Below are 15,876 nucleotides of genomic sequence, written 5' to 3'. Positions count from 1 at the left end.
ATTGTTCCAACTTTTCCCCTTCCCAGTCTAATCTCAGCTTCCTTCTCCTGTCCCCTCTCTCCTCTTAGTCTCAACAGGCTCCACCATTTTGACTCCAAAAGGATGCATCATTCTTCCTCCCCCACCGAGATCCTGCCCATTACTTTTAGATTTCTCTATTAACATAAAAGAAGAAACATGAACTCGTATTTTGAAATGGATCAGGGGACAATTTTTCTCCCTAAACAATTGTCATTAAGAGCTTTTAGGTTAAGGTTACTGAAAACAGACAGTATTTGGTCCCAAGAAAGAGCTTAGGAATTTCTCCTCTGCCAGCTGAAGTTTTTGCTAAGGGTTTTGAAACCCTTTGAGTCAGCAGAGGGTTTCAAAACACTAATGTTTTGTTAATTATGCTTTCTACTTTCTCTCTTCTCTGAGTTTTATTGACGTGGGTGAAGAAATTAGACCTGAGATGACTTATATGTACCTATAGGGCTCCTGAAAATTTACCCGAGTCCATATTCAAGAACAAAGCTAAAATGAGGGCTTTTTTAGTGATTTATAGATGTATTGACTTCAGTGGATTTTCAAGCCAATTTAGATTTTTTTTTTACTAGTCTCCTACTGGGACCATTTACTTGTGGTGTTGCAAGAGGCTAGATTCTGAGTGCAAGTCATCCTGCAAAGAGTACTAGCATTTTAGCCAAATGTGACCCTTCTTGATCATTTTATTGTTTTATCTGGTCTATTTTAATGAAACCACTTGCACCATAAATATCTGAAAAACTTCATGCCAAGCAAACTACCCTTAGGTTCTATATAATTGATTTACATGTGCTCAGTAAGTAAATTTTGAAAACTTTCCTCAAGCTGAAGGACAGTGAAATAATTTGAATTCTGCCTATAAAGTGAAACCTGTATTTCAAGATTAATGTACACGGTCCAAGAAATCTTTGCTGTGGTACTTGAAATGAACATTGCTATTTTTCCATTACAGCCCTTTCCTAATTCCTGTTTATGTATTTTAATTTATATCTTCCAGATACTGCTATTTATCTGAAATCCAAAAGATTTAGTGATATTTTATTACCATTTTTTCCCTATTCTTTTTTCCTTTTCCACCTTATGAATCCTGTTTCTTCAAAGACCTCACAGCTGGAAGAGGTATTCTATTCTTTCTTAATGGATACATTCGCTCATGGTTGGTTACTGGTGTTTTACTCCCACTGTCCTGACCACCAGCGTAGGACAGTATCTAACACAAACAGGAGTCTGTTAACATAGAGCTGACATCTTCAGATTAGAATAAAAAGATGATTTCTCCAGCATTCTGTGTCATGAAATTCTCTGCATTTACTGGCATGTTCTTGCTTATTACCTAGTGGAGTATTAACAGGACAGAGAGGGCAGTTAACCTTTGCATCTGTACTTTGGCAACTAGCCAATACATGAATAGAGATGATGAAAGCTGTGGAAAATTGCTTATTTCCTACCTTGTTCCAGAGAGAGGATTAAGAGAGTGGAAACTCTCAAGAGACAGCAAAGCTGAGGCTCAAAAATAGCTGCAAGAGGCAAGTTTAGAAGACATGTGGGAAATTTTGGGAAAGACAGAGCTGGATATACTTGTGTAGACAAGGGATAGTGGTCTAATCTGACGTTGTGCCCAGCTTTGTCCCGGTCAGGGAGGGTGACTGTCATGAAGACGACTCTGCAATTCAGGAGGAAGACAAAAGACGAAGGAGGATCCTAGAAAATTTTACAACAGAGTAGACCCCAGCTCAAACAGTTTTTTAGAGTAGTCAGGAAAATCAGCCAGGATCATGTACTGAGGATTAATTATTTTTCATTTCTGTTTCAGTATTTCCTGTGCTTTTAAGTAAATAACAATAGAGTCATGCAGGCTGGTAAATATTTTGTTTTGTGGCAGTTGTCTCACACCTGCGTGTACTCCTGACCTAAGTCCTGTGCAGTCATGAAAGGCTCTTCCCCTTCCTTCGGGGGTGAAACACACATCCCTTATGTGCCCCTATCCCCCGGCAGCAGCCGCTGCTGGTCTTCACAAGGTGCTCCAGCACCGATCATCTTGATGGATCACGTTCACACCTGGACACTGGGACTAAAGCTTGCCTGGGACAGCCCTAGAAAGGGCCTGGACAGGGTCTCCCTTAGTCTGAGTCCTTAACCTGGGTTCCTACCTGCCTTTGTCTCCTTGTGCTCCTCTGGGCTTGTGTAACCAGGCCTTTAATGAGCTGATGGCTGCTGCGAGGATCCGGGCAGGGTATTATAGAATCATAGAATCGGTAAGGTTGGAAAAGACCCTTCAGATCATCGAGTTCAACCGCTAACCTGTCACTGCCAAGTCCGCCACTAAACCATATCCTCAAGCACCACGTCGACCCTTCTTTTAAATACCTCCAGGGTTGGAGACTCCACCACCTCGCTGGGCAGCCTGTGCCAGGGCCTGACAGCCCTTTCAGTGAAGAAGTTTTTCCTAAACTTCCCCTGGTGCACCTTGAGGCCATTTCCTCTCATCCTGTCGCTTGTTACTAGGGAGAAGAGTCCGACCTCCGCCTCGCTACACCCTCCTTTCAGGCAGCCGCAGAGAGCGAGAAGGGCTCCCCTCAGCCTCCCCTTCTCCAGGCTAAACCCCCCCAGCCCCCTCAGCCGCCCCCCAGCACACTTGTGCTCCAGACCCTGCCCCAGCCCCGCTGCCCTTCTCTGGACACGCTCCAGCCCCTCAAGGGCCTTCTTGTCCCGAGGGGCCCAAACCTGAGCCCAGCATTCGAGGTGGGGCCTCCCCAGGGCCGAGCACAGGGGCCCCATCCCTGCCCGGCTCCTGCTGGCCACACCAGGGCTGACACTCGCCCGGGGGCTGGTGGCCTCCTTGGCCACCCGGGCACTGCTGGCTCATGCCCAGCCGGCTGTCAGCCAGCACCCCCAGGGCCTTTTTCTCCAGGCAGCTCTCCAGCCACTTATCTGGTCTCCCCCTCCACTGTTTCTCTGTGCTCCCTTGTCAGTGTACAGACAAGCTTTTCTCACATAACCTAAGACATCCTACCGTCCTGGTCTCTGGTTGGAGGCTTTGACTCCCCTCTGATCAGGCACACGCTTCATTATTCAAAGGGAAAAATGCCACATGTGGCATTTCCATCATAGAGCCAGTACTACTTTAAGCGGTACTTTTCATGGGCTCATTCTGAGGATCCCAGGGAACATCCCTCTCCCTGAGGCTTTTTTGGAAGATGGACGACCAGGGGGATTGAGGCTACCTTCATGAATGGATCAACCTTAATGGATCAATCTTAAATCTTATCAGGTCATTTTGGAGGGCTAATTTATGGAAGCCTTCTCCAGACTTTTACTGAGATTAATGCAGATATAGGAATATTTATAGAAACCCATGTCTTCTCATTTACCACCTGAGGGCACAAGTTTTGAGGGTATTGCTTTGTTGTTTCACTTAATAGGGAATGGGTCACTAGGCAACTGTCAACTGGCTGTCCCCTGTACCTATCACAGGGCACCCATTCTGTACCTGCCACAGAAAAGGTCACCAGCCTCTTTCTGCAAAGCTCCACAATCAGGAAAAAGCAGGTCTTATAAGTATGGGAAGTCAGAAACCTTCAGAGGCACTGTGGTGGCTTGAACAACAAATACCGTTAATCTGGAGGTTACCAAATCCTTTAATCTGTTTTTAATCTCCATGTTTTTAAAGCTGCTTCTTAGAAACTTTAAATCAACTGATGTTTTCCATCAGACTCTGGGTTCAGTATCTGGCAGGATCAGAGGGTCTTCTGGCGTAACGCGTACAGTGTGAGGCATGCTCCTCCCATCTCCTGGCTCGGGTGTCGTGGCAGATGGCTGTATCAAAGGGTCACATTGCTAAATCTTGATCTTGCTGCTTTTTTTTTTTGTTTTGCCAAGAAATTTACCTCCCCTCAAAATCCCTCCTCATGACTTATGTCTTCTAATTGGTTTTTCTCCACTAATACTGGGGCTTTTTTTTTTTGTTCCTAAGAATGAAACAAGCCTCCCAGGAATAATTGGCCTGACTGCCCTCTCTGGCAAAAATACACCGGAGATCCTCTGGATTTTCTCCATCAAAGATTCTTTGGACTGTCCTGTGATGAGAGGAGTGTAGGAGTGAAATGAGCTGTCTTTCTATCATGGAAATCCCATTCCAACACTATGCTATTGCATGAGATACATTAATGATTTACATACCATTTTCCCCATTTTTTCTTCCTTGGGGAATGCATACTGTCCCAATCCTTTTTGGTTTTTTGCCAGCAGGTAAAAATACCGATTAAGCACATCATCTTATCTTCCATCCATAACAGTTTAATGCCAAGGGAAGGTAAAGGAAAAAAAAATGAAGGCAAGCTGCTTTTCTGTTTTGCTAAGGTGGCTGGTTACACTTCAAGAATCAGCAAAGATGCTATTTTGTAGAACAGCAATTTTTAGCAAACATCAGTGAAGTGATGAGGGTGGTGCCACGTGGCTATGGCACAGATCTCCTTCAACAGATGGATCGAGGAAGAGTCATACGGCATCCACTCAGTTTAGATGATGCCTACACATGGTTTAGTGGTGGACTTGGCAGTGATAGATTACCGGCTGGACTCGATGATCTTAAGGGCTTTTTCCAACCTTAACGGTTCTATGATTCTATGAAGGGGAAAAGCAAAAGATTTCCATGGACTGAACAAAACTGATATCACAATGTAGGGCTAGGCCACCCCGAGAGCACTGCAGCATGCCTCAGGGTCCAGGCGTGAATCCCTCAGAGTGAGCAAATGGCAAAAGCATACAGGTATGCAGTCGCTGGTCCTTCTGCTCCACATGCCCAACAGGCAGCATTCAAAAGATGGAGATAAGTAAGAATGGTATTTAGATGCTTGGCATGAGTTTTTTGAGGGAACTATTTCCTTGTTCCTTTGCTCAAGCAAGCCCAGCGGAGAGCTACGAAAGTGATCAGGGGACTGGAGCATCTCCCTTGTGAGGAAAGGCTGAGAGACCTGGGTCTGTTCAGCCTGCAGAAGAGAAGGCTGAGGGGGGATCTCATCAATGCCTATAAATATCTGAAGGGCGGGTGTCAGGACGATGGGGCCGGGCTCTTTTCAGTGGTGCCCAACGCCAGGCCAAGGGGCAACGGGCACAAGCTGGAACACGGGAAGCTCCACCTGAACATGAGGACAAACCCCTTCCCTGTGCGGGTGCCAGAGCAGGGGCACAGGCTGCCCAGAGAGGCTGTGGGGTCCCTTCCCTGGAGACATTCACCCCCAGCCTGGACGCGGCCCTGTGCCCCTGCTCTGGGGGTGCCTGCTCCAGCAGGGGTGGGACGGGGTGAGCTCCTGAGGTGCCTCCCAACCCCCGCCAGTCTGTGGTTCTGTGATCCATCCTCTTGCCACAGACTTGAATATTAAACCTGGACCTGACTCCAGTTTTTCAGAGGTCAGTGCAGTCAGAAGCTCAACACCTGAAGTGCATTATAAATGCTAGTCATCGCAGCTAAGGTTGTATTATTACCAACTCAGTAATGACTGATCAGTTGTTAAACAATGATTGAGCTCATTAGAGAAAGAACATGTATAAATGAGTCATTTCTATGTAACCACCAGAAAGGCAGAACTCTGTACTGCGCTTCATGTTGTTCTATTTTAATATATTCTTTTAAAACTCTGCTTTAATTATGTATTTTTGGCATGACATTTTGAAGTTAGTTAAGCCTTTTAACCCAGAAAGTGATTGCATTTTCTTGTTTTTCTTGTTTGCTTATGCTCAACTTCTGTTGATTTCAAAAGGTTCAAACAGCAAGGTCTCTGACTGGAGTTGCGTATTTCATTACAGTTTCAGAAAGAGTAGTAAATCATTGTTCAAGGGGTCAAAAAAACCTCCCAAACCACAACCCAACCCCCTATTAAAGGGTAATCTGTGACTCTCTCTTTCTGCAGAGCATTTCACACTGTGACAGAGCCTGTGCGTGACAGAAAGAGAAGAATGGAGAAGTCCAGGAAAAAATTTACTGATACTGTAGAAAAGGCAATACTTGCTGCTAACACAATGGCTCGTGACGAACTGCTTTTTTCTTACAAGGGGATTCTCTACCCTGCTGTTTTTTGCAGTCCTGAAGTATTCAGAGCCATGGAGTCCCTCGAAGCCAGAAGTGATGATATCATTTTGGCAGGATACCCCAAAACTGGTGAATATAATTTAATTTCTTCATAAAGTTATGTAGTGGCAAATAACTAGGTTTGTGCTAAATACATATATGTCATATATAATATTATGTAGTATACTAAATATAATATGTATTTAGAATTTTCACAGAATTTTATAGAACTAATTTTGTTCTCAAAAAGCGCAACTATGTTAACCATGGAGATTTTATATAGGGAATTTTTCAAATGACTGAGAGGAAGACATCTTATTTTCTTTTCTATAGCGTGTAAAAGGTTTTGTTACCTTTACTTTTTATAGTTATGAAGTTAAATGCACAAATTAGAATTAAAATACAGTTCTAACACCAGAAATCGCTAGATCTCCTGATACTGCAGAATCTGCTTTTACATTTGTATTTGTAAAGTTAATATTTTATAATAACTTTCTAAAGTTAATATTTTTACACAGAATGGTGCTTTTGGTACCTTCACATGCCACGCTACATATTCTTTAGTTTATTTCACAAAGATGTCAAGAATATCTGAAAGCCATAACTATAAAAATTATTTTTGTAACACTTGGAGTGATCACATTGAGTCAAGAGTTTTTTGCTGGCGTTGCTCCTTCTGCCTGAAAGCGCCCTATACTGGCCCATATCGGAGCTACAGGCTTGGATTAGATGGGCCTTGTATCCAGTTTAATGTAGCTGTTTCTCTCCTCCAGCAACTGGATATAGTACAGTACAGTACATAGTCACAGCTGACAGGATTGTAAAGGTTTTGCTTTTTTATCATGTTTTCATTTTGAAGAACTGCTATGCACCAGAACACGGTTATTAAGGCTGGAGCGACAAAGATGGAGGAACCCAGTGTCCAGAAGTCAGGAAATGGTAGACTAGAGATGGGAGTTCTCTACAGGCTCTTTTATGTTTTGAATAAAGATATAATAAATGTCTAGGGGAAATGTTGTTTTAGAGAATTTTTGCCTGTTGGTAAAGAAAATGAGCACATACAACACAGTTTTCAGATCTGGTTCTGCCCCTGTGTTGAGGTTCTGCAACCCATCTTTCCTCCCAAGACAATCCCGTGCAGCACATCAGAAAACATATATAATATACTAGGTTTTGAGGTACAGGTTTATCACCTCAATCCCCCTTATATTTGTCACAATAAAAATGTATTACATTAATGCATGTTTTCCTATTTGCGTATTAGTGGTTTTTCTTTATTAGTTAATTTATAGTATACAAGTTAATTTACGATGTACTCAGCCATTTGAGATGGAGAAATGTAGCCTTTTAAAGAGCAAAGGTAGGACCCTGAGAGGCGATTGTCCAGATAGTCAGCTGTGATTGTACCACATGAAAGGAGACCAGGCAACTCACCTGGTAATGCTACCTACCTCTTGGCTTTCCTGGCAAATCCATTTCTCTTTATTCTAAAGGCTTTACAAAAAATCCTGTATTTTTCCCCTTTCAGGCACAAACTGGGTAGGTCAAATCTTAAATGATCTGGTAGCCATATTTGAAAAGAAAACACAGAATAAAGCAAGCAGTGTGAATGCTGAAGAAGTAGAAGAATTCCCCTACCTCGAATTTGGAGACACTGGGAAATATGAGGTGGGCCCAGAGAATATATGAAAGCTGTCAAAATTTTGTGGTTCAAATACTGAATGTATGGTGTGTGAGATATTCCACAGTTTGATAAGAACTCTCCCACTTCTCTGTGTGTGGCATCTGGTCAGGGTGAATCTCATCTCTGTTGCCAAATGCTGAGGGATAAATGGATACTTCAGAGGGCCTGAGAGGACCATGTACTCATTAGATATGCGAGAACTGCAGAAAGTCAACGTAGCATGTTTTGTATTTAAGAAGAATTTAATGAAATGTCAAATATCGAAATACTGGCTGTTGCCTCTTTCACTAGTTCTTGCTCCTCACCCCTTCTCACTCTCCTTGAGATCCTTCAGCTGTCACATACCCCTGGTCAGAGTCTGCATCTTACCTTTAGATTTGGTCCCTGTCTAACGGGACACGTTAAATTCATTATCACTGAAGAGAATTGGCAATGGATAATCTTCTTCCAAGTGCTTGTTCTCAGGAGCTTTTGAAGATTAGAGCTACTCAGAGCAGTCCACTAAGATGCCAGGATAACAGTCACAAAAAATAAGTACTTCTATCAGCCAATAGCCATTGATAAGTTTAGCAAGATAATATTTTATCATAGCCTGATGAAAAGAATACTTGTACTAACTGAACTGTCTGCTTTCCACCTCCCAATTCTTAAAGCGAATGAACAAATTACCTTCTCGAAGAGTTATATTTACTCATCTCCTTCCTGAAAATCTTCCCAGGTCAATCTTCAAAAATAAAGCCAAGGTGAGTGTTGATTTTACTGTCTTGAAAGCAAACGCTCCAACAGAATCATTTTTTAAAGCCAGTTCTGCCCATTTTCAGAGTCACTCTTATACTTAAGCCTGGGCATTTCTCCATGCCTGTTAAAGCACTACCATTCATTTCACTTAATCTCCGTTCATCCTTATTGACACCTTTGTGTCAGTCTCCACAAGCGAGACGGGGGGTCGGAACAAATCCTCCAGCAGTAAAATGTATTTTGACACAATTTCCCATGGGAGGCATTTTACGGTGGTGTCACAAACGAGGGCTTCAGTGTATCAGGTTTCAGAGATAATTTTTATTTTTGTGATTTTTTTTTTCCCCACTACCTAAATGATGAATGATGCTGGTATTGGGCAAAACATGCTTAGAGTCTGCATAATTCGTTTGATTAATCTGTAAAAGATAGTTTAATAATTATAGGCCATCATCTTCACCAGGTACTGAAGCAAAGTGAAATACTTCACCTTCTGAACTTAGAATGAAATTGCTACTTCTGCAAGTGGTATACAAGATACTAGAAATTCCCCAAACTGCAATTGTAGATTATTGTTGCCTTCATACTATAGTCCGTCATGCCTTTCTCTACAAATAAAATATTTTTTTTTTCTAGATATTGTTGCTGATTCGCAATCCAAAAGATGTAGCTACATCTTTTTACCATTTTACAAATAACATGTCTCCTCTTCCCTCCTATGAGACCTGGGATGATTTCTTCACAGCTTTCATGACGAAGAAAAGTATAGTATATTCTTCTGTCTGTGTCAATTATTCAATGCTTTGACTTTGTCTGAAGCCCTTGCTCCACTAGGATTTTTTAGTTTACAGTACAAAAGCAGAGATTAAAGACAGAAAGTTAGAAATTCGAACGGAAGTTTACAGTACTTGTCTTTCTGCCCAAGGATAAATTCTTCTCAAAACTGCACTTCCACCAACTGCTTTAACTTGCACAAACAGATATTTTCTCTGGAAGAAGCAGTTCCTCCTTATCTCTACCTTGGATCCCCTTCATCCCTCCTCTCCAATGTCCATCCTCTCGTGTCCACGCGGACATCTGAATGCCTCCACGTCAAGCTGGACCAGAGGAATGATTTGGACTAAGTCTATTGCATTAAAAAAAGAAAGAAAATAATCCCACTAGCTTAAAATTGCATAAATTCTTCAGCTTGGCACATCACGTGGCCAGCAGAAGGGAGGGTTAAACAGGGTTTTAAACTGGATTAAGGGAGTCTGTGAGACGTTTTGAGTACTGATAGCTCTTTGGTGGACTCACATCTCTCTTGAAATGCTAACAGGTTTTACTGTACCGATTCACAAATAGATTCATGTGCCTGAGACATGTGCACGTGTCAGAACAGCCTGGAGCAAAACCCTGTAATTCCCACAGAGGGTGTAAAGTCTGGCATAGACATGATTAATAATGCCCATGGCTGAGGAATCAGCTTAAGGAGTCAAAATGGGTTGGTTTCATAAGGAGTTTGTCTAATCCTCATTTATGCTTCATCTTAGAATTCTTTTATTTTATTTAGTGCCCTGGGGATGCTACTTCGAATACCTTTCTGAATGGAACAAATATGCTGCTGATGAAAATGTTATGACAATAACCTATGAAGAGTTAAAAGAGGTGAGGTTAGCAATAGTTACCAATATTTTGTACTTCAAAGACCATTTGTTCCTAATCCAATTAACCGTTATATCCATGTAGTGCATTCAAACTGCTTGACGCTGTATGAGGTAGATTCTCGTAAGAGAACGAAAGGTGAAATTCAAACTTAAGTCTTTTTTAAATGTTGTTTGTGAAAATGTTTCTCATTTTCTCTTTAGCTGTGGTATAAGCCCAAATCGCTGTAAATCAAAATTCCTAGAAAGTTTTTTTTGGGAGCTTTTACATATTTAACAATGTAGATTTTGCTGAACTGTAAGTCACGTACAATCTTTTGCGATCTATAGGAAGACAGCTCATATCTCCTCTGAAATAAGTATGGAGAAGAGAAACACCAAACTCTATGAATATTCTGTATATGTATCCAGCAGAGAGGTGTAGGGGAGTACAACCACCTCAGGAAGCCATGTAATTTGTTCAAACGTCCTGTGGTGTGTTACTTTCGTCTTTTCAGAACACGGTCCTGGGTGTGAAAAACATAGCTGCTTTCTTTGGGATTTCTGTGACTGAGAAAGAACTTCAGAGCGTGGTAGAGAGGAGCAGCTTCCAGTCAATGAAGACGAACTCGCAGAAGACCCATGGGGCATTTGGCAATATTCTCTTTCGCAAAGGTAGGAAGGTCCAAGAAGTCCAGAGGTGGAAATGTCCCACTGGGCCACCCACCCTTTGCTGCTTTTTTGCACACATATTAGCGCCACAGACTAGTATCAAGCAGGTTATGCTTGATACTGTTATGCTTGAGAAGACTAGTCAAGGAGCACTGTTGAGGAAGAGACCCAGGAAGGCTCTGGCAGCAGAGAAGAAATCACACAGAGCAAATCTGAGAGGACCACAGATGACTGGCAGGAAGGAGAAACTGTCATGTATCTGAACTCCTCTCCACCTCTGTGCCAAGTTCTCTGATTCTTCAACCATTAGAGGTTTACCTGAGCAAGGAAAACTGGGCCAAACTCAGCCTGAGTGCCATGGTCACACCTTTTAGGAGAGTGTAGGATCTCCTGAAACGGCCACTGCCACTCTCCTGTTCACGCTCACATGTTAGAAGTAAGGCAAGCACGTAAGAATCAGGTACATAGAGAAGGGAAAGCAAGAAGGAACTACTTTTGCAGTGTAGTGCAGGGGACACAGACGTGAGAGGGCCAGCCTGGCTGTCAGAATCTGTTTCTGCATTTTACATTAAAGAAGTTGGTGGATAAAATCTGAAGCTGCCAAGGGAGCAGAAATCCAGCTCTGCCTCCTGCCAGATGATTCTTAATCAAGCCTTTATGAATTTCCACCTTGTCCGTCATAACAGACTGGAGTAGAGAGCTGCAGGGAAGCAGGACTTCAGGCTGCTCTTTTGGACACGGGCACCTGAGCAGGAGCATGTTCTTTTGCATCATAGCAGTTTCACAGACCTGTAGCTCCACTGACTTCACAAAATTCTATCGGTGCAAAAACGAGTGAAGTTTTACCTTGAAAAATGGATCAGCTCCATTTGGCGTACAATGGAATGAGAACGACAGATCTATAGAATAAAAAGAAATAAAATTTCTTGTTTTTCAAGAGTTTCTTTGCTTCTTTGAAGGTTGTATAAGTGACTGGAAGAATCTTTTCAGTGAAGATCAGAATAAGCAAATGGACAAAGCATTTGAAGAACATGTCGGAGGAACTAAACTGGGAACAAAGTTAAAGTACGAAGTGTACTGCAAAGCCTGAAGAGGAATGAAAAGTGGTTAGAGCAAGAGCTTTCCAACACACTCTCAGATCGTCTGAATGCTCTGTACTAGAAAACTAGATCAAATGATCCAAGCACCTTAGAATGACTTAGAATCACGTTGCAGCGGCCTTTACAGTGACAATGGTGAATAGTGGGAGTTTGTCTTAAAGGTGAGATCTTTGGCTTGCTTTGGCTACACTCATTTGCTGAATAAGATGGCAACTAACCATATTCAGATAAACTTAACAGCCCTGTTTCAGCAGCTGCCACATGGAAGAAAACTCCCCTTTTCTCTTTCTAGCCAAATTCAGTCTTTCTAGACTACTTATAATTATTTAGTGTGTAGATTTTTGTTGTTGTTGTTGCAAAAAAGTTTCAAATCAGGGAACATCTTCACAGAAAAGGTCACTAGCAAAAATATCTGACACAACCTTAATTAATGACAAAGGATACCTTCCCCATGACTTCAGCACAAACTGGATCAACGCTAGAGGGAGGAGAATGAAAGGGAGCGGGGATCAGTATTCTTAGGGATTCTACTCTCTCTGAATGCAGGATTTCAGGATGGATTTCAGATCCAGGGTTGGGGTTAACAGGCGAGATCCACTCAGAGGCACTGCTTTCATAGGATCATAGAACAGCCCGGGTTGGAAGGGACCTCAAAAGATCATCAGGTCCAACTTTTCATGGGAAAGGGGGCCTAGATGAGATTATTGCATCCTGAAATCCTCCGGCGATAAGGACTCTACGACATCCCTGGGAAGGTTGTTCCAGTGAGTGAGTGTTCTCACTGTAAAGAATTTATTTCTTACACTGAGATGAAATCTCTCCTGGTGCAACTTGTACACATTGCTCGTTGTCTTCTCCACGTGGCTTCTTATGAATAGTGACCCTCCGTCCTCCCCTTTAAGTACTGGAGTGCTGTGGTTAGGTCCCCCCTGAGCCTTCTTATTTTTGGGGCTCCCCTTTGGACCCCCTCCTGTCTGTTTGTGTCTTTCTGGAATTGTGACCAGAACTGGACGCAGTACTCCAGGTGCAGCCTGTGAAGTGCCGAGTTATTTATAACCATGAATAATTGTCTCTTTGTATCACAAAAATCCCAAATATTTTCTTTTGAATATCACATATATTTGCACTTGCTCCACCAAAGACCATGTTTCTAACTGTATAAAGGTTAGTAAAAAGCAAAATCATGAAGTGAATGTCTTTGTCTTGTGTTTGAATACAGTCCTTAATCTATACACCTACGTGCCACTTCTAAGAACCGCTTTTATGTTTTCCATGCTCCAGCCATAAAATAGGAAAAGAAAATGTAGCGATCAGAGAAGATGATGTTTCCCACTGTTAATGCCAGTGGAGCGCTCTTGCCACAAAACTAAGCATTCCCTTTGTTCATTCTTGATTTACATAAAGTTAAGCTTTAACTTAAATTAATATTTAAACACTGAAATAGATTAATTTCCATAACTGGAAATTCTCTGACACTGAAGATGCCAAAATTTGCTGAAACTGGCTCTTTTGAGAAGATGGGATTGTCAAGGGTGGTTGTGTGAGACATCACTATGCTCAGCTATTTCGTACTGGCATTGGTATTTGGCACTGTGGACACGGCACTCCAGACCTGTCCAGGGACCAACTGCACTTCAGCCACACGTTCTGGAAAAACAGCAAAACAAGGCTCTTTAAATACCATTGAATTAAACAGGGCGTGGACTAGAAAGCCACATTAAGTCTCTTCTAGATCTATACTTGTAGGCATCTTGGAATATGACAGACCAACTTTCCATGTTCTTACTGATCCCGTCTGTGTTAATTCTTGCATTATTTAAATTATCTCCCGACAGTCCAGTTTATGTAACAGGCAAGACTCTACCAAGCCTGACTTCCTTAAGTGATATTTTTTCCCCAATTAGATCCACACCAGGTTTTAGAGTCACATTCCGCATCCTCACTGGCTGAATCCCACTGCAATTTCATGGCAGCTTTTGAATTTTTGGACACGGATACTGCACAACAGCCTCCACTTGCAGTGAGGCTTTCCAGGCACGCTGGGCTTTGAGAAATAAATGTGAGTAGCACATTTACTTTAGTTAAGAAGGGGAAATTGTTGATATTCAAAAACTGCTAGCCTTGCAGCATTTTTGGATGGGACATTATGGAGGTAGTTGTTACTGAGTCTGGGGACAATCTCTGCAAAGACCGGGTGCTACACTGCTCACAGGGAAGCAGAAGCTCTACCGGTAATTCCTCAGATAATAATACTACATCACCACCACACTATTGAACTAACAAGATTAAAACTAGGTAGAAAACACCTAAACTAAAATAAACAGTAGACATGCCCTTGCTGATCTGATGGAAAACAAGACCATGACGTGCTTTGGAAGTTTATCCTCTCCTGTGTCATGTCAGGGCTATGGGTTCAGTCCCTTTCTGCCTTTACAGTCTCACCCTGAAGGACAGAGCTATTCAAAGCAGTAAAACCTCACGTTCTTTTGCTCCATTAAAGACACTCCGTGGGCCCTTACATTCAGTGGGGTGAGGAGGTGGGAGAGGGGAGGGTGGAAAAGGCAAGCTGCCGTGTCAGAAAATGAACTGGGCAAGGAGACTGGATGGATGAGAAACATTTTGAGGAGGTGAAAAGGAAGCAGAGGTGAAGGCAGTGAGAATCAATTCAGAAAAACTTGGGAGTCTTTTTCCAAGGTAAGACATAGCTGACTGACACAATAGCAGTGGCTTCCAAACTTGGTCATTGCTAGATCCTTACCAATTGTCCAAAACCAAAAAACATCTTTCTTTCTGGTCTAGTCTGTTTTTGTTACCTGTGATTTCTGAAATTATATATTTCCACTGAGGAGGATACTTACATTGTATTTCTATTTGCTTTAAAGAGGATGAAGAAACCGGAAAAATCATACTAACCCATCTCCCACTTCATGTCCTTTCCCAAGTACATTTTCCAAAACAAGGCTAAGGTGAATCTTTGGCTAATGCGAATCTTCTGTTTGTGTTTACGGCAAACGCCCCTGCTAACAGCATTTCCATCCACGGCAGGTTTTCATGTAGATGAATTGAACAACTCGGAGTTTCCCCTGGGGACCGTGTGAGCTGTGCCATAGTTGTAGAGCCTCCCTGCGGGGTCACCTGCTTACCCTGAGACGCTCGGCTGCTGGGCAGACAGCCCTGGGACTGGGACTCCCAGCACCCTCCGGACACGTGGTTCCCCTGAGCCTCTCTAGAGAGACAGGGCTGCTCCGAGCCCTCACCTGTGTAGCTCCTGAGCCCCTGGCCAGGCAGCTGTGACAGCATCGAGGGCCCTGCTCATAAGCAGAGGTCAGGGTCCAACAGTTAAAGGACCTGGAGGCATCCATGTCCCCAGTGGCTCCATTGACAGGTTGTTAAATTTAATGTTGAGGTGTTACAGTGGTCTGGCTCCCTCAGGATTCAGGCACCTGGCTCTCGAGGCAGGAGGAAAAATGCTAATTTCTTGATGCTCTTACTCTTTAGTGTTGGCAATTGGGAGGAGTTTTTCTTTGCAACTCAGAGTAAGCACATGGACAGAAAACTGAAAACAATAACAAAGCTGGCAGAAGGCATAATATATGGACGATGTCTCCAGTTTTTATGAGCAAAACAGCACTGCTAGAGAAAATATTTCCAGTAAAATGGTCTATTTTGATGGTTCTGCATTTTGGGAGACCAGAAAAATAATTTTAAATTATTCTTCGTAGGTAACGAAGCAATCTTCCAGGTCTTACAGTTGTGCTTTTGATTTAACACCTCCTCATGTTTAATTAAGATTTTGTATAGGCTTACTAAGTGTCTAACATCCGTTTCTGAAGAAGGAGACAAGGATGTGATGCACAGCAGTGTGGAGCTCTGTGGGTTTGATATATGGGTAGTGAATGAGACCCATACTATATTCAAGGGCATGGAGGAAAGAAAGAGTGAAAAGCCCCTCCACAGGGTAATTCAGCC

At 42.6% G+C, this 15,876-nt stretch overlaps 1 protein-coding gene across 1 annotated transcript; it reads left to right on the top strand.

The window, feature by feature from the left end:
* Nucleotides 1-5,933: 5,933 nt before the first annotated feature.
* LOC142055539 (sulfotransferase 6B1-like) lies at nucleotides 5,934-13,095 on the top strand. The gene is made up of 7 exons (XM_075089581.1): nucleotides 5,934-6,181; nucleotides 7,620-7,759; nucleotides 8,429-8,518; nucleotides 9,150-9,276; nucleotides 10,066-10,160; nucleotides 10,654-10,810; nucleotides 11,767-13,095. Exons 1-7 carry the CDS (start codon nucleotides 5,980-5,982, stop codon nucleotides 11,895-11,897), a joined length of 942 nt encoding a protein of 313 aa, XP_074945682.1. The 5' UTR covers nucleotides 5,934-5,979; the 3' UTR covers nucleotides 11,898-13,095.
* Nucleotides 13,096-15,876: the final 2,781 nt, after the last annotated feature.

This window comes from Phalacrocorax aristotelis, chromosome 3 (genome assembly GCF_949628215.1).
Source record: "Phalacrocorax aristotelis chromosome 3, bGulAri2.1, whole genome shotgun sequence".
Classification (NCBI taxonomy): domain Eukaryota; kingdom Metazoa; phylum Chordata; class Aves; order Suliformes; family Phalacrocoracidae; genus Phalacrocorax; species Phalacrocorax aristotelis.
Note: the sequence above shows the minus strand (reverse complement) of the source record. Positions and strands in the feature narration are given on the sequence as shown.